The sequence below is a fragment of the Fistularia commersonii genome, chromosome 11 (assembly GCF_037954325.1).
Source record: "Fistularia commersonii isolate RoL2024-O1a breed Wild chromosome 11, RoL_Fcom_v1.0, whole genome shotgun sequence".
Lineage (NCBI taxonomy): Eukaryota > Metazoa > Chordata > Actinopteri > Syngnathiformes > Fistulariidae > Fistularia > Fistularia commersonii.
This window is the reverse complement of record NC_141294.1, coordinates 19765969-19785136: the sequence shown is the minus strand read 5'-3', so window position 1 is coordinate 19785136 and position 19168 is coordinate 19765969. Positions and strand designations below refer to the sequence as shown.

Here is a 19168-nt window from a genome sequence, read left to right as displayed (position 1 = left end):
AGGGGACAGAGGTTACACCGGCCGACTGGGTCCGGTCGTAACGAGGGAGGGGACAGAGGTTACACCTCCGGTCCGGTCGTGGCAGGGATGGGGTCCGGTCGTGGCAGGGCTCTGCAGTTATCTGAGAGCCACAATCCCCCGGCGCCAGGCAGAGCGTGCCGCTGTCCTTTATAGGGATCTTGATTAGCGGCATCTGCTGCAGCCGGCGCCGATTACAACTGGGATCAGGTGTGAACCCTGACAGTACCCCCCCCTCAATGGGCGCCTCCTGGCGCCCCACGGAGCCGGCCTGGGTGGGTGTGGTTCCCCGAGGCCATGTTGGCCGGGTCTCACCAGGACGGGCCCCAGGCAGGGTGGCAGACTGGACGGGTTGCAGACGGGGACAGAGGTTACACCGGCCGACTGGGTCCGGTCGTAACGAGGGAGGGGACAGAGGTTACACTTGGAGTCCGGTCGTGGCAGCGATGGGGTCCGGTCGTGGCAGGGCTCTGCAGTGATCTGAGAGCCACAATCCCCCGGCGCCAGGCAGAGTGTGCCGCTGCCCTTTATAGGGATCTCAATTAGCGGCATCTGCTGCAGCTGGCGCCGATTACAATTGGGATCGGGTGTGAACCCTGACAGTATCAGTGCCTCATAATATAATATTATATGTATATATATATATATATATATACATATATATATATATATATCTTATCCACGCTCCCAGGATCCATGCTTCCATGCTCGTTGTGATAACTGCCATGCTGTGCACACAGGCCAGACATGTGTTTACTCAAAAGCCGTGACGGCACACACGGTGTGATATATAAAACTCCCAAGTCCCTTTAAAGAAAATGCATTTATTGATTTTTCTCGTTTTTTTAGTCACTGTTGTCATCGCCGCGTTACATCGGGAAAAAAAGAAAAAAGGCTCAGACTGCAGTCGATCGGCTCTTCACAGAAGAAGCTACATTCTTCACTAAAATGTGAAAGAAGAGTTGACATGGAGAGGAAACAGAAACTGGGAGGCTGTTTGGGACACACACACAAAAAAACAAAAAAATACAAAAAAATGATAAAATTGACTGTGGAACAATTTGCATCTGGGAGCCTCGATAGGGAGAGAGCCTGGTAATAACTGTGTTATTACAAAAAAAAAATAAACTCAAAATCTCAATAGAAATTGCTCATTTGTAAAATAAAAATCAAACGGAATTCAGGTTTCACAGAAATGGGCCGAAATTCTGACCCATCGTGGAATTCCCTCCTTGGAATAAATGTGGAAAGTCTTGGTATCAGCAGACTACAGAGGGAAGCAAGTTATGAACAGAACAGCCAAGACAGATATGAATGTATGAATGGAAAGGAAACATGACAAAAATAGAAAAACCTTGAAAATGGAAAATCATACAGCTAATAAAATATTTAAACATAGTTGTAACTTTTTTTGAAAAAGAATATATTAACTATATTATCTAACAGAAATACAGTTTTGAAAAATGCTGTGGGAAAATATAATACGGAAAAAAAATGAAGAAATGTAGAAATTCAATCTGCCTCCCAAAGAAAACATCAAAATTAAAATACAGAAATAAAAAAAGTGATTTATATAAAAGGGACACGTAAAAAAGTACAAAAAAGAAAGATATATTTGTGCGTAATTTTTTTTTTTTTTACTTCCAGCTTCTTGGCGGGATGGTACTTTTCCTATTCACCCGGCAATCCTTTCAGTGTATGCTCCTGATGGGCTTCTGTCCAGCAAGAGCAAAAATCCTTGGAGGTCCAGTCCTCATCATCATGAGGCTTTGGCCCCCCCTGCCAGACCAGTTAAGCTCCAGTGCAGTAGGTCTCTCCCCAGTAGGGGGCGCATCAGTCATGCCTCAATTCCCCCCCACAACATTCCTCAACTCCTCATCAACAATTTGAGAAAGAGAAGGGCAGGAGTTGCCTTAGAGAAGTTTGACCTATGACCTGAGTCAAAAAGTTCATTTTGCTGAAAGGAAAAAAATAGGGGTCTCGCAGGAGGAAGCAGGAGAAAATGAAGGGTGCGTCCAATGCCCTGTTCGGTTTCTGCCAAATAAAAAATGCACCTTTTGTAAACTTAGACCGTCCTTTTTAAATGTGTGTGTGTCACCTGAAAATTCCCTTTTAATTTCCCACAATCCAATGCCTTGTTTGAAACCAAAAAAGAAAGATCACCCAAAGATCTTGGTTTTTCAGAATAGACAGAATAGACCTCCCCCCCCATAAATCAAGAGGCGGCAATTTTTTTTCCCGTGGTGATTTTTGTTTCACGGGGAGATTAAATCCCAGTGCAGAATCCCAAGGCGTCTTGACAGCGATGCTAGGGTTCAAGCCATCAGGAGCGGGTAGAGGAGGAGGAGGAACGGGAGCATGAGTGGAGGCGACCCTGGTGGGCAGGAGCCGCTCTGAGGTTCGGTCCCTGCGAGACAACAGAACAAAAGAGGGACCGGTCAGTCAACCATCTCCACAGAGAGGATGCCAGAAATCGATATTGATCGCGCCGGTAGCGCCGCATGTCCAATCCATTCGGTGCACTTCTAAATTGATGCTTCCATGGTTATTATGCCGATTGATTGTAAGGCCAATTTCAGAGACACATCACTTTATTGATCAGGGACCATGATCTGAAGAAACATATAATATGTATATGTACAGAGTTTCTGTAGGTAATAGCCAGTCACTTTTTAAAGCCACTTTAAACAAATCTGATGCCCGTGCCCAATTGCTAATAGGTTTATTTATAAAATCATCAATCATTTAAACCTGAAATAGATTTTGCACAGTAGCAGATATGTGCATTTGGATACATGAATTATACATTGGTGTATGATAATCAGTGCATATTTATTTAGATTTTTAATAATTGATTTATATTTTTCATAATTTGTTTCTTTTCATTTTTTTAATTTTTTTAAATTAATTCTGTTTCCTTTTTGCTCAAACTCTGGCGTTGTGACTTTGTGCACTGTCAGAAGCAATAGGTGATTAAAGGGTTCTGCTTCTCAATCATTACCAATCATCACACTATTCCAATCAAAATAATTAAATGTTCATATAGCCTAATTACAATAAATTGTTTTCACCCCATCAAGTGTATTTAAATTTCTAATGCCTCTATTTAATGCTACTTAAGGCCCTCATTTTTGCTATATCTATTTAATGACTTTAATGCTTTTTAATAATCCACAGAAACCCTGATATATATAATATCAAGAAAAAACATAATTTATAATGTTTATATAATCTAGCATGAAATTGTTTAATACGTTTTTGTCAGAAATTCGATATTGTGGTTTCCCATGACGATAAAAAAAGAAAGAGAAATCAGGATTAAAATAGAATTTTCTGACAAATGTTCTGAAATGACAGAACGATCAAGAAATGACCCCCAAAGCCAGGATGAAAAAATAACACAAAATTATAGAGCCAATCAGAGATCAGGGAGATGTCAGTACACCACAAACAGGAAGTACAATTATTTTTTTTCATCTATTCCTTGTTTGCAGTAAACAAGGCTGGCCTCTGATTGGTCGGTAATAAATCTGACCCCGTAACTTGTTCTGATTGGCTTATTGTCTGCAGGCAGGCTGGAGTGGGGGCGGGGACAGTCAGAGGGTGTGCAGTTACCATGGTGATAGTAATGCCTTCCCCCAATTGATGGGTTGTTATTTCATCAAAACTCATCTGCCTTTTTTTTTTATTCAAACCCTTTTGGCAGTGTTTCTGCCCATGTGGAGGCTAGGCGCAAAGGTCGGGAGAAGAGCTCACCTTGGCGTTTGGACCCCAGGGAGGCTAAAAAGGAAAGGGGGGGGGGCAGGGAGAGAGAGAGATTTAGATGAAGTCGCTTCAGGGAAACAAGTTGCTGATAAGTCATTTTCACATGTTTTACTGTCTCAATAAAATTTGCTGTGAGGTGGGAAAGGGAGGGAAAAAAAGAAAAAGAGAAGAGGGAGCAGAGGGAGGCATTTCACTGTAAGGCCGTGAAATATGACCAGTGGCGGGCAGTGTAACGCTTAAATACACCCCCCCTTCCTGAAAATTTTTGTAAAGGTCGGCGCGGCGACAGGAAGATAGTGTGATGTAGATGAGGAGGTGGGTCACGGGAGGGTGGGAGGGGGATTAGAATGATTGAGATTATGTGGGGAGTGGAGGGGAGGGGGTGGTTGGGAGGGGGGGTGCAGGAAGTGGGGGTGGGGGGGGGGGGAGAAAATTCCAAATGACAGAGCGAAACTGAGAAGTGAACAGAAGATGAAAGCAGAAAAAAGGGCGGGAAAAAAAGTTGGTCAGACAGGGAAAGAGACAGTGTGTTTCGGGGGGGACTCACTTTCTCGGCAGGGGTGGGTCGGCGGACTAGAAAGGAAATAATGGAGAGGATGGAGGGATGGTAGAAAAAGAAAAAATGAGGGAGGGTTGGGAAGGGTTTAAAAAAAAGGAAGGAAATAGCGGGTGAAACATCAGAGGGAAAGGGAGGATGAGGCCACACAACAATTGGCGCTTTTGTTAAATCCATCTTCAACCTTGAACCTGAATGTGACAGTGAACACACACACACACACACACACACACACACACACACACACACACACACGTTTGCGGACCCAGTTCCTCCCTAGCTGACTGGGATTATATGGGAATCTGTGTAAGGTCAGATTGCTTTTTTTTTTTACAGAGGTAATTGTAACGTCCTCCCATCAGGATCACTCCAAGGTTGCATTCAAGCGCAATCGGTCCAAGGAGGTTAATGAAGCGTTTAACAGTATTGCCCCCCACCTTCCCCTGCTTGTGTTTGTAGGAACAATCAAGGCAAATAAAGAGCGACACTTTGCACTTTTGAATAACCTCGTTACAACGGGATGCGACAAAAAAAAAACAGCTTTTGTATTCCAACCAGATGTGGGAAAAAAAAAAAATGAGGTGTGCAACTGCTAGTTTTTAAAGTGTGCTCTGTAGCCACGCGCTGTAAAAAGCGAAACAGTTACATATCAAAGAAAATGGGTTTTGACTTCTTTTTGCAAAAGCAGCTTATTATTTCACACTGATTAAAAATGAGTTAAAAAATAGTACATTTATCTGAAGCTGCAGCTTTAAGGGCAGGGGAAATAAAGCGGATGAATTATTGACGACAAGTGGAGGCTGAACAGGGTACTGCCCCCCCCTGTATTTGATACACATTTGTGAATAAACCATATAAATTGGGGGGCAAATGATTTAAAATAATTATTTCTTAAAATGTGTGCTATTAATCCACATTTTCTTGCCATGATAATCCTGGAACCAAAGACATTCAAAATGCTTTTCTGATGGGTAAACAAAGAAAAAAAAAAAAAATAAATAAAATAAAATAAAATATATATATATATATATATATATATATATATATGTTCCTTTTTTAAAGAAATGTAAAATCATTTTGCTGACATTGAAACAAGTGTGTCTGTGTGCCGCGGAGAATAACCAGTGTTTATAAACATGTGCTTTGGTGACTGAAGTGTTTTGATTTAGATGGAATTTTTCATGCCATAAAAAAAAAAATCCAGAAAAAAAATGAAATATGAAAAATCAAAATAAGAACTTAGCCACTATATATTTTGAGTTCTTTTTCGCATTGATTTGACACAAAATGGCATTGGTGGTTTTGCGTGTGCAATTTTTTGTGTCTGCAATGCAGTCACATAAGTGCACTAGTGTGTGTGTATGTGCTTATTGCGTGTGCACATGTGCGCACGCGCGCAGGAATCCGTGTGTGTCGACAGACAGAACGCCTCGCTGCAGACGAAGACTCTTTTTCCACCATTCCGCCTCTCCGCTTGCACCGCCATTTTACACAGACGAAGGAGCTAATGCTAACTGTGACCAGAAAACATAAGAAAAAGCAAGACAAATAAAAAGAAGACGATAATAAGAAAAACCAGTTTACAGTTTAGGGGAAAATACTTTAAATGGTGCATTCAGGGTCCAGAGGGGTACAAGCGGTGTGTGTGTGTGTGTTTGTGTGTGTGTGTGTGTAAGTGTCCAGAGTTCAGAGGGTGCAAAGGTATTTGGGGTGAAAGTGCTAGTTTTGTGGGCGAAGCCAAGAAGGGGGCAGCTGAGTAGGACATCTCAAGAAAGAAAAGAAAATGGTGAAGCAAACAAATAAATGATCACAGTGGAGGGAGGTCATGGGGGGGTGGCTTCTCACAGCAGGAGGGAGAGAGACATTTTTATTCTGATGCAAAATGTTGCTCATCAAGAGCCCGAACAGCACACACGTTCACACGCAAGAAAAAATTCAGGATAATTAACACAACAAAGTCAGGTGTCTTTAGAACTTACTGTATCCCTATTTGTGCTTGCACACACTCACACACAAAAGACGTACATAACCTGACCAAATTCTTGCCAAGACCTTATAACCAAGTTTACTTGATCCAACATTGCTGTAACTCTAAGCTGCTACTCTCACTCACTCACTCACTCACTCACTCACTCACTCACTCACTCACTCACTCACTCACTCACTCACTCACTCAAATGTGTGATCGGGTGTGCACATAAACACACACAAAAAAAATCAAGACATGTAACGCCAAAAAGTCAGGCGACCTGAAAACTCACTTGATCCCAATTTGTGTGTGCACAATTGCATTTGCACACGCACACACACGCACGCACACACACACACACACACACACACACACACACACACACACAAATGCACAAACACATCACATACATGCAAGAAAAAAATACTTAACAAAGTCAAGTGTATTGCTGGATCCCAATTTGCACGCACGCGAGGGCACATACGCACACACAAGAGATATAGATACCGTGACCAAACTCTTGCCCAAACCTTAAAACCAAGTTTTTGCTTTGTGCTGGCGGGATTAATGTCGCTGTAACTTTAAGCTACCCTGCTTGTGCTGCCTGCAGGATCCAACATTGTTGTAACTTTAAGCTCCTGCTTTTCGCACACACACATACACACACACACACACACACACACACACACACACACACACACACACACACACACACACACACACACACACACACACACACACACACACATCATTAGTAGTGTCCTGCATCCATCCTGCATCTGTGTGCGTTCTTGAGTTAAATTAAGGCGATAAACACACACTTTCACACACCAGAGAGGAGGCCGTGGGACTGCCAGGCAGAGGGTGACCTTGGAGCAAAGCCTGCGTACCCCCCGCCCCCCCTCTGTCACTACTCTGTCCTTCACACTGTGTGGTGTGTGTGATGCAGGTGTGTGTGTTGGTAATTAATTCAGATGCCCACAACAGGGCATCCCCACACGGGAACTCACCTTTTAATCACTGTTAAAGAAAGTTTGTCGGAGGTGGTGGGAGACGCACGGGGGGATTGAAGTTCAGATAAAAGACGGGATGGAAGTGAAGGACGGGGGGCCACACACACACACACACACACACACACACACACACACACACACACACACACACACATGCTACCATGCTACCTGTCAGATGAAAAAAGGCAACCTGAGCAGGGAAAAGAACCAGAGAAGAGAAAGAAATGTGAGGTGTTTCCGTGGGGAGCAAACACAACAACAGCTGTGGTAAACCGCCACTAATGGAAGGGGGGGGGGGGGGCGGCGGCAACTCTCCTTCATCTCCTCTCTCATCCATCTCGCCCCGCTCTTTCTCTCTCAAGCTTTGCGTTTTCTCATCCGGACGCAGTGGCGGGTATGACAGAGACAGAGGGCGGCCGGGGGAAAAGAAAAAACTAAAACAAAACGGAAACAAACACACATGCGAAAACAGGGAGATGGATGGGGGGAGGGGGAATGGAGGGGGTCAGTGAATCGTAGATACGGAGGTGTGACACGAGATCGGAGGTGAAGAAGAAGACAGAGAAAAGTGGCGGGGGAGGAGGGCGGAGTCAAAGAGGGGCCAGGAGGAAGGAGGGATGGGAAGGGAAGGAGGGAGGAAGTGTGAGAGGGCTGCCGTTGGATGGAGCCTAGATTAGTTTTGCTCCAGTAGCGAAAGATCATAAAAATGAGCAAGGGAGGAGAGAAGTGAGGAGACAGAGAGAAGGGGAGGATTAGTGCCACTTCAGGAAGGACAGAGGACCAGAAGAGGTGGAGAGGGTGGGGTTAAATAAAAAAATGCAAGTGGGAGAAAAGGGAGATCCGCAAATTTAGTCCGGATTAGTTTTGGTCAGAAGACAAGATGGTGTGTGTGTGTGTGTGTGTGTGTGTGTGCGGCAGCAATGGATGGACTCTGGATCATCTCTGGGCTTTTTTTTTTTTTTTTTTTCATTCTGATGTAAAGCGGCGAAAGTCTCATTGCAACCCCACAACCCTGAAACACACAGTGGATCTGTCACTTGGAAATGTTTTGATTAGCGACGATTGCGTGTGTGTGTGAAAGAATCCAGGGTGGAGGAGGAAGAGAAGGAGAAGATCGTGGCAACATTTGAAGTTAAAAAAAAAAAAAAAAGAAAGAAATGAACTGCGTTTTGTTTCACAGATGGTTTCAGAACCCTAGGATGGTGAGGGAATACGTTCCACTTGCCACAGCCCTGGACTAATCTCATTGGTTGCCCTTTGGGTTCAACTGGGTTCTCCACAGGTTCACCATCTTCCTCAAACACTAAACAGCCAGCAGGGTTATTGAAGACTCAAAATTGTCCTTCGGTGTGAATGCTGGCGAAAGGTTGGATGTCTCTATATGTGGCCCTGTGATTGACCGGCGGCTCCAAATTGAACCTATAGCCCCGCCGACTCAACCCTGTTCATTCATAACATATAACGGGTTTCAACCTGGACCGTTGCAAGTCGATCACAGAGCCACAGATATCGACAGAGTAGAACCTCGACTTTCGAACAGCCCTAATTCCAAACAAATCATCTCATAAATAGAGATTTTTTTCAGTAAGTGAGCCTTCACTGTGGTTCCCAAAAAGGTTAAAAGTGCTAGTGATAGTGGTGTTAAGAATAGGTTAAGAATTACTATTGATCTGAGGAGGGAAATAATAGCTAAATACGAAAGCAGTGTTCATGTTACAAATCTCAGCAAGCACTATGACATGGCAAAGTCAACTCTATGTACAATCTTGAAGAAAAAACATGCCCTAAAGACTGCTGATGTGGTGAAAGGGGTGATTGCTTTAGCAAAGCAAAGTTGTTGTTAGTTTGGATGAATGAAAGACCGCTTGCTGGAGATAGCATTAGCAAGGGTCTCATATGCGAGAAGGCTTTACTTATGCTGAGTTAGCGAAGGAAACGCCAAGTTCATAGCCAGCATGAAGAGAAAGAACACCAAAAACAAAGCAGTAATTTAGATCATCTTTAATTCCTTTTGTGTTTTTGCCACAAGTAAACCCATATTAATTTCCAAATTAGTATGTCTTTGGGGCTGGACACCCAATCAATGGGATTGATGTTGATTTCAATTGGAAGAAAGGATTCAGTTCATGAACATTTTGATTTGCTTAGAGACAAATTAAATTCGTAAGCCAAGGTTGCACTGTACATTCATTTGCTTTCTCATTAACGCATAATATCGACATGCTGTAAAACCATTCACTCTCTCATTCTCATTATATGCACAATATAATATGATATACAACCATTCACATGTTCATTTACATGTCTGGACTATATGAGGTCTTTGATGAAAATACTGCATGGTTTTAGACGCTCGGAAGGAAACCATTGAGCCAAGAGGAAACCCACACAGACCTGGGGTAGAAGATGGAGACTCCACATAGAAAGGCTTCCTGTCGGAATCGAACCAGGTCTTGCTGTGAGTCAACTCCTCAGTACAAATATGGAAAAAATACTTTAAATAATATTTCATTATCAGTTTTCACAGGACTCGGTCGATCCTTGGATAGCAGTGACTGCCATGTTCTTAAGAGCCTTAACCAGAATACAACTGCAACAACTTTTTTCTCGCTGTGGATTCTTACGCCGCTAACATCTTGTTTAGCCGTGGTGGGAGATAACTTTTTGATGCTTACTCAAAACAAATCTAAAAATAGCCTTCAAAATGTCCATTCAGAACGAGAACAGGTGCACGCTATCTAATCAGTAAAAATTGTTTGGTTCATTTGACAGTAACCGATGATTATTCAAGTTGAGAAATTAAATATTTGGCTCTTGACAATTTCATACAGGAAATCAGTTCCAGTCATTGCGCTACGAATTGCTAAAAACGTGGTGCTGTTTATGCGGTGGAGCCAGTGAGCAAGCATGCCCTGCCCGCCACTACCATCTGGTCTACTTGTTTACTGGCTAATTTAAAGTATTGAATCCAATACATTAAAAATCTAAATAAAATCTATTTCTTCTCTAAAACCTCTGCTATCTTTCTGCGGCGGTGAGGGTCAAGAAATTAAATAGCTCCTGCTAATGCTTTTGCAAATCTGCACTGTAAATTTCCACCAAGAAAACCATTCCTCCAAATGACTTATTTAAATTCAGTGTCTCAGTATGCAGACACAATGGCCCGAGAAGTTAACAGCCAACCTCTGAGCCACCCACAAGCAAACTGAGAAAAAGTAATGTAGCAGCAACTGGAGTGTTAGCGATGAAACTGGGTACGTTCTAGTCTGAATGACAAATGGTACTCGACGTTTTCCATAAAATCCAATGGGAAAATGTACATTGGTGTCAAACTAGCTCCTCTGCTATTTGTCCACTCTGCTAACCCTCCTCCCCCCTGGATCTCTCTCAGAAGGCCAGGGCTGTACTGACATACTACAGGAGCGGGGCTAGCTGTAGTACCTCTCATTAGTGTTAGCAGCATAATTAACATATGATGCTGGTTGGTCTGGAAATGAGGCCCGGATCAGACGCCATACTGCCCCCGATGACATTGGCGGGATTTAGAGACACGCTCTAGGCTGATGGCTCTTGTTATTCTGTTTTTATTTATTGTTTAAAAATAAATTTTTCTTCCATTTCTCAAACAAAACTGACACAAAATTGAGACTGAGATCGGAGTGTGGAGGGGAGCGGGGCGGGCATGCTCGATGGTGTAAAGGAATGTAGTGAATGGGCTTGTAATATGCAAAGGCAGATGCCTGCACGCAAATGCATGCACACGTGTGCACGCACACGCACACACACACGCACACACACACGCGCACACAAAGGAAAAAAGTTTTTAAGCTTGGGAGGGCACAACGGGCCCCCCTGCGGACAGAACCAGGATGGGAACTGGGGCAGACGTCTCAGACACACACACACACACACAAACAAACACACAGTCACAAAATCAACTTAGATCACGCAATGGATCCACAGACTGGCTGCACACACATACACACAGTTATTCAGAACCTATTATGTATATGGATAAACCTGAGGTGGTTTTGACAAGCCTCGATTATAAGTTCAGACTCTGAGATACTGGGGAAGAAACATGACCAAGTCAGTAGGAGTGGATTCAGAGACGAGACTTGCCAATACACCAAAGCAGACAAACCAACAGTAGCTAACATACCAATGTGGATGTACCAATGTTTGCTAACAAACCAACTTAGATGCACCAACACTTACTAACTCACAAATGGTTGTTAATACACCCACGCAGATGTACCAACACTTGCGAACCCACTGTGGCAGACATAGCAACGCATGCTAATGCATCAACACAGATATACCAAAGCTTGCTAACATACCAATGCAGACATAACAACACTTCCTAACAAACTGATGCAGACACACCAATGTAGATGAACCAACACAGACACAGCAACATTGATGGACCATTGCAGACAGACCAATTAAGATGTACTAACAATTAAACACCAATGCAGACACACTAATGCAGACACAGCAACAATGATGCATTATTGTAGACATCCCATGCAGAAACACTAAAAATTATGCACCATTGCAAACACAACAATGCCACACCAATCAAGACACACCATTATAGACACCAACAGTGAAGAGACACCAATCCAAAGGCACAAACGCAGACACACCAACGATGACTAACCAATTAAAGTATACCAAGAGAGACACACCAACGCTTGCTAACACACCATTGCAAACGTTCCAATGCTTGCTAACACATCACCGCAGGCATGGCAAATCAGACACACCTATGTAGATGCAGACACACTAAAAAAACCATTGCAGACACATACGCAGACGTACTTACATGACACACTAATGCTGACAGACAAACAGACACTAATGCAGACACAGCAGCAATGATGCACCAATTCCGACACACCAACCCAAATGCAACAGCGCAGACGTACTAATGAAGATGAATCATTGAAGACACATACTATGATGCACCAATGCCAACACATCAACAATGATGCACCATTGCTGACAAAAACGCAGACACACCAACAATGGCGCACCAATCAAGACACACCAATTCAGACATACCAATAGTGACGCATCATTGCTGACACCCTATGCAGAAACACAAAAAATTATGCATCAATGCAGACACACCAGTACAGCCACACAGAGCCTGGCACACAAATCTAGACACGCAACCAGTGACATCAGTGTGAATGCACACACACACTAAGTGGACACACACACTAAGTGGGCACAGAAACGCAGACACACCATCGCAGGAGGGCGGGCAGCATCCCCGTGGACCTGAAGAGACGGCTCAGCGGACTGGAAGACTAACATCACTGCGGGGGGTAGTCTGGATTAGATCAACTCTGGGAATTTCGCACTGGGATGCGGGGGTTGAAGGGAGAAAACAACGCTGGGAACAAAACAGGGAGGGGGAGCCTCTTATTTGTTGGTAATTTTGAAACAAAATCTTTTTTTGGGGGGGGGTGAACTGTACTGTGGTTCCCATGACAACTAGGGTCACTTCCATTTAGGCATGCGTATTTTTTCTGAAAACATCCAATTTTGGATGTTGTATTTATGTTTTTTTTCACAATTTATTACAATTGATATTTTGTGACTTTTTATGTGGATTTTCAAATAATTTGTTGAATTTTTTTCACCATCTCAGAAATTGTCTCAGATCATTTGAATTTCTTTGAATTTTCAGGAAATTGATTATGGTAATTGATTTTTAAATTTTTGGTTTATTTATTTAGGGTTTATTTTCCCTCTTTGCGAAGTGTTCCGGTGCCAGGGTTTGGGCACCTTGAAGGTCCTTGAAGGTTGTGAAACGGCAGAGTGTACCAACTTTCATTGATAAAAAAGTAGTTAATGAGAGCAGGGTGGAGGAGGGAGTGGTAATAGGAGGGATGCAGAGCGGCGCGACATCACGCCAGGAGAGATATGAAAAGCGAAAGGCTCAGCATCTCGCAGTTAGAAAAAGGCGGCTGTGGAGAGAGGGTGGGGGCATGAAAGGGGGGAGGAGATGAAAAGAGGAGTGAAACTCACTGGTCTCGCAGCAGACGGTGACGCGGAGCTTCATGCACGGCAGCCGTGGCCCTTCGTCTGTGGGCAGAGCTGAGAAGAGAGACACCATCAGAAAATAAAAAGAACCCAATCTCTTAACCCTTTAGAGCCTGAGGAACCACTCCATCATCTGTTGACAGGAAGGAGCAAGTCCACACCGACTGCTATTTTTTTTTTTTTATTTTGTATAATTTCTTGCCATTTGTAATATCTTTATATGTGTTTTTCTGACAGCGAATCTTTCTATCTGCTTTAATTCTTGCGAATTTAAACCTTTTGATGGCTAAATGAATCAATTTCCTTGCAGGAAAAATACACACATTTTTTCAATTTTTTTTGACATCCTACAGGGGTGACTGAGTGTCATACATGTCCCGTCGCATTAGCGCCAGGATTAAAACACAACGCTGGAAAAGCACACAGTTGGTAGGGGAGCCAGGAACACTACGGTGGCCGCGGGTGTTCACATGACCCCAGTGTGTATCAGAGTCCCAATCAGGCGGAAAAAGAAAAACAAAGTTGGATGCTTTCTCTCCCCTGGATCTCATTAACTGTCCATATTTACACCCTGTGCTTGCTCATTAGTACTTAGTTCTGAAAACTCCCAACTGCACAGCACTTATTTATTTAGACCAATGTGAATTAAACAAACCTCACACAATGAGTGAACGTCAATAAAAAAAAAAAAAAAATAGAACACGACCGACTGTTGTAGCGCAGGAGCAACTGACAATTTGTCTATTTAGCAAAATAAGAGTGTCGGCGTGACGATTGATTGTGCTGCATATTAACAGCAGTTTGTTTTCAACCGACATTTACTTTGTTAACAAGGCTGTGTTTAATATTCTCACGCCGTGAGAAAAACAAAACAAACTTTACCCAGTTTGGAGTATAGCAGGTTTTGAGCTTCTTGTCTGTGTATGTGTGTTTATAATGTCGATTGGCCAAAGCCCTTTCTGGCTTACTGCTGAGGGATGTAATCAGCCTTGTGTGTTTAAATTAATGCTGATTAACTTGACTTCCGTCCCTCTGAATAAATTCAGGCTGTGACTTTCAAGGCCAACATTGTGTTTAAACTAGCATTTAACCTAGGGTAGGGGCTTGATTCCAAATTAATCAATTATAAATGCCAGAATTAATTTATCAAATTAATCGTACATTGATGTTTGAACTGAGGAAAAATAACTATAATGAATAAATATATGCAGGCTAAACGCTTGTTTATTTTCCATCAGTCTCTGACATAGGCCAATAGATGAGTGTGTCTCTTCAATTTGACAGGTTTACTTCCTTGTTTTGTTTTGACATGGTCTATCAATTCGTAAATTCTCATGAGCTGTGTCTGCCAATGAGAGGACAATGGTCTCAAGTCTACAGGGATCCACCTTGCCAGTGGATTAGTTGATTTGTTGACACTGCAAGTCTGTATCAGTTGTGCTGTTATCATCTGCAGCAAAGCTAATATAATCAACCTGCATGCTTGTACATGGCTAATATTACAGACCTGCATACAAGCTAACAACATGTTAAGCATGGAGGTGCTAACAAAGGGTGGTGGTGCAAACTCCTCTCTGCTCAAAGTCCAAAGAATAGCATTTCTGTTTTTTACACTCCCATCAAGAAATTCCTTTTATCTAAATTCGTTCATCGTGCCATCACACTGTGCATCACCGTAATCCATCCCCTTGAACTTGCATAGTAAAAATATTCCGCAGTGCAAATAATTGGTATAAAAATAAATAAATAAATAACTAAATAAAGAATCAAATTTTCTTCAGGCATTATTCTTTCCATAGTTAAAAATATATTTAAAAAATTTACATTAAAGTGTTTAAGTCCCAGCCCTATATTTGAACCGGATATTTAATCAGATTTTAGGTTTACTGAGTTCCACCTTCACTTATCAGAAAACAGCTAAGATTTTAAATTAAATATAGATGAGAAGAAATTAGTTTTTTTTCACGTATTAACAAAAACAAACCACTTCAGGCTTTATTATCCAGGGCAGGATGCGTGGAAATCAGGAAATCCCTAAATCTGTCTCATACCTGGAGGGTGAGACAAATATCAAAAACAAAAAAAAAAAACACAGCAGCTCCTGGTGTTTTACTCTATAACCAAAAATAACTTTTTGCAGTTTGGATGTTTTGAGTTTGACCTGGAAATGTCGGCCGTGATTCCAGGTGGATTCTGTTCTATTCTTTATCTGGACAGAATTATTCTGCTCATGGAGAGGGAGGGGAAGGGGAAGGGGGGTTGCTCTCGGTCGACATTGAGCTGGGGGTGGGGCTTAACACGGTTGGGTCATTTGTCAATGACATGGCAACAGATAGAGACATCCAACCATTCAGTCACTTCAGAGTCTTCAATGTACTTGCTGACTGTTTCTGGACTGTGGGTGAAAGACAGAGAGAAGCCAGACAAGAACACGGTGAGAAGCCAGGTAGGACAACCTGGAGACTCCAGACACAAATGACTCAGTTGGTCACTGGTTACTCCTGACTCTGATTCAGCAGCTCTCTGAAAAACAAATGATGGACTTTAATAAACAAAAACAACTCGAACTTTCCTTAAACTCCTGCAGTGAATGACGCTGCCTTAGGCTAAAACAGATATCAATACTATTCAATGATTTCGTATTACTGTTTATCAGGTAAATCTCAACATATGAAAAAGAAGGAAAACAAAATAAATGACTTCTTCAATGCTGCATTCAGCTTTCTTAGCTGATGGCGTATAGCACCCCCTGCTGGATGAACTTTCACGACAATGCCCTTTTCTTCATTTGTAAAAATGTCAGTTCATGAAAAAAGGAAAAAAAAAGGCTATCTAAAATTTTCTGGGGGTAGACGCTAGGGTTTGAGCAGCGAGGGCATTTGATCTGATAAAGGGTTCTATAAAAGGAACTCGCTTTTCCAGAATTGGCATGGGGAGGGTTTATGTACATGATTGGCACGAATGACAGTCAATCAAAACATGACAGCCAATTAGAGACAAAAGCATGTGATAGAGCCAATGTTCACAAAAAGCAGAGGCGGCAAGAAATATCCCTCTTTGTTGAATATTTGGTGTTCCATTCAGGGACGTCCCGGAATTCTAGATATTGATATTAGGCAGTGGTCCCCAACTACGGCCCGGAGGCCGGATAGGGCCTGCCTCCACATTTTGCCCAGCCCCTGAACAATACCAGACATGCATTATAATTTTTTTTTTTCATTCTGGCCACATAATCGTGACTTGTACATGCATAGAATGTAACATTCTATTCCACCCTTCTGCAGTCTGTGTCTTATCTGAAACCCGTCCCTCAAAAGAAAAAAAATCCTGGACACACCCCGGTCAAATAACACGGAATAATGGCAAAAAGATTAGGTGAGAGACAAATATATTTGTAATGGAGAGTATTTAACCTGCAGAGGACAAATTATTATTTTTTTGTTCAATTCATAGAAAAGGCTGTTTGTCTCATCTGTCAAGAGACGGTGGCTATATTCAAAGAATACAATCTGTGCCAACACTATGAATCGCGTCACAAAGACAAGTATGATAGCTTGCAAGGCCAAATGCGAGCAGATAAACTCTCAAAGCTAAAATGGGGACCGTTAACTCAGCAAAGTACATTTGTACGCCAAGCTCAGTTGAACTAGTCCTCTGTTCGAGTGAGCTTTCGGGTTGCTCAACTGATAGCGAGCAGCGGTAAACCTTTCACTGATGGAGAATTTGTCAAGAAAAGTTTGAAACTGTTGCTAAGGAGGTTTGTCCTGAGAAGAACGATGTCTTTTAATGTCATGAGTCTGTTGGCGACTACAATCACAAGAGGCATTGTAGAAATTGGGGGTAATGTACATTCCCAGCTGCAGTGGAACACAAAAGCATTGGACTTTTATTCAATAGCGCTGGATGAGAGCACGGATGTGCAGGACACAGCACAGCTGCTACTTTCTATTTTTTGGAGTTAGCGCAAACTTTGAAATGTGCGAGGATCTGGCAGCCCTCCAAAGTCTCAAAGGGACTACGACTGGGGAGAATATTTTTGGCAAAGTATGCCAAACCATGGAAGAGTTGAACCTGGACTGGTCACGACTGCCGGAGCTCCTAGTATGGTGGGCGCATCTCCCGGTCTAATTGGGCTGAATCGGGCTGTCCTAATCTGGATGAACATATATTGGTGAGCTTACTTTCCTGACTTGAATGAGCCATTCTGAGTACAAACAAATATTATCATAATGAAATCTACTGGGATAAAATCCATTCTACAACCATACAGGTAGTGAAATGTGTTGTGTTGGTAGGTGTTGGTATCAGTTCGGTTTCATAGCCTACTTGGTTTCTGGTTTTCACGGTGAATTTGATATGAGAGAACCGCAAACAGTTGTGTCTATAAGAAAGTTAATGTTCCTCTGTCTTTTCTTCTGTAAAAAACTTGAAAAGGGTTATTAATCATTTCATAAATATTGTTATTTTTATCATGTTATTATTTTCTGTTTTTATGTCTGGTTAAGATCCCAGAAAGGGTTAATATTTGGTTATGTGTGGCTTTCTGGAAAACAATAAATATTTATGCTAAGACACCTCTGCAATCGTCACACTTTTTGTTACAGACTGGCCCGGCCCCCTCGTAAAGGAAGGAAAAAGTCATTTGGCCCTCGCAGAAAAAAGTTTGGGGATCCCTGATGTAGGGGATTAACGGCAGTTTGATTCCAGGTCAATTCAAGGCTGAGTCCACGTCCAAACCAGACTGATTCCAGCCTGATTTCAAGCGCATGTTAGACCGCCTCCAGGACCAATCAACAGATTCCAAGCCACAGTTTTGGTTCATTCCAGGACAATTTCAATGTGATTCCAGAGTGATTCTAGGCTCATTTATGGCCCTTTCCAAACCAAATTCCAGGCCCAATCCCAGCGGATTCTACGCCAGCTTCAGGCCTGTGTCGAGGCTGTTTCCAGGCCTCATCGGGGGCCAATTTCCAAGCTCATTCCGAGTTCCTTTAAGGCCGATATCGGACCAGTTAATACCTCCGAACATCGTCTCCGGAGTAGCATCAGAGACGAGGCTTGTAGCAATTAAAAAAAAAAAAAACGCTAACAGCATTAGCCCCCCTAATGCCATTGTACAACTCTTCCGAGCCAACGGCCATTATACTGTCTCCTGTGTCCTAGGCCCATTCCACCCCATCCCCTTTTACCCAATTCCCCCACAGGCCCAGACATTTAGACCAACTTGACGCCTTACCTCTAATGTGGACAAAACACAATTACCGCAAGCACGATTGTGGCTGGACCGAGGGGTTTTGGGGGGCATTGTTGCAGCTCGCTGGACTGGGCTGAACCACAACAATGGCCCAGTGTGGTTGTGTGTGTGTACATGTGCGTGCATTGTATGTGTAACATGTGTGTGTATATGGACACTCCCTCCCAAAACACAATGCTTCATTGTCCCCGCCAAACACAATAGTAATTTATGTAAAGAGTCTTTCTTTCCCTTTCTCTTCCACTCGTCTGTCGGCTTTGTCACTCTCTCTTTTTCTTCGTTCCCTTGTCTCGTTTTCTTCCCTCTCTCGCCCCCCCAGCCCATTCCACCCTCCCTTTACTGCCAGACTGTGTCCATCTTTTACTCTTTCACTTGCTCCGTCACTCCTCCTCCTCTTCTCCCTGGCTGTGGTCCCTTTGTATTGATCTCCAGTCCTTCCTCTCTCCATCTCTTTCTCGCTCCGTCTCTTTGTCGTCATGCTATCCATGCTGGCTTTTCTTCTTTCACCCCAGTTTCATGTCCTCCCCTCCATGCTC

General features: G+C 42.9%; 1 protein-coding gene across 2 annotated transcripts in view; it reads right to left on the bottom strand.

The window, feature by feature from the left end:
- Positions 1 to 855: 855 nt before the first annotated feature.
- Positions 856 to 19168, bottom strand: part of efna4 (ephrin A4) — a 45499-nt gene continuing 27186 nt past the window's right edge. For both annotated transcript variants that reach the window (XM_086155756.1, XM_086155757.1), the window contains exons 3-5: positions 13364 to 13432; positions 3775 to 3798; positions 856 to 2425 (exon numbers count right to left, since the gene is read on the bottom strand). In XM_086155756.1, coding sequence (XP_086011882.1) covers positions 2334 to 2425; positions 3775 to 3798; positions 13364 to 13432 — 185 coding nt within the window. In that variant the 3' untranslated portion in view covers positions 856 to 2333. The remainder of the gene's footprint in view (positions 2426 to 3774; positions 3799 to 13363; positions 13433 to 19168) is intronic.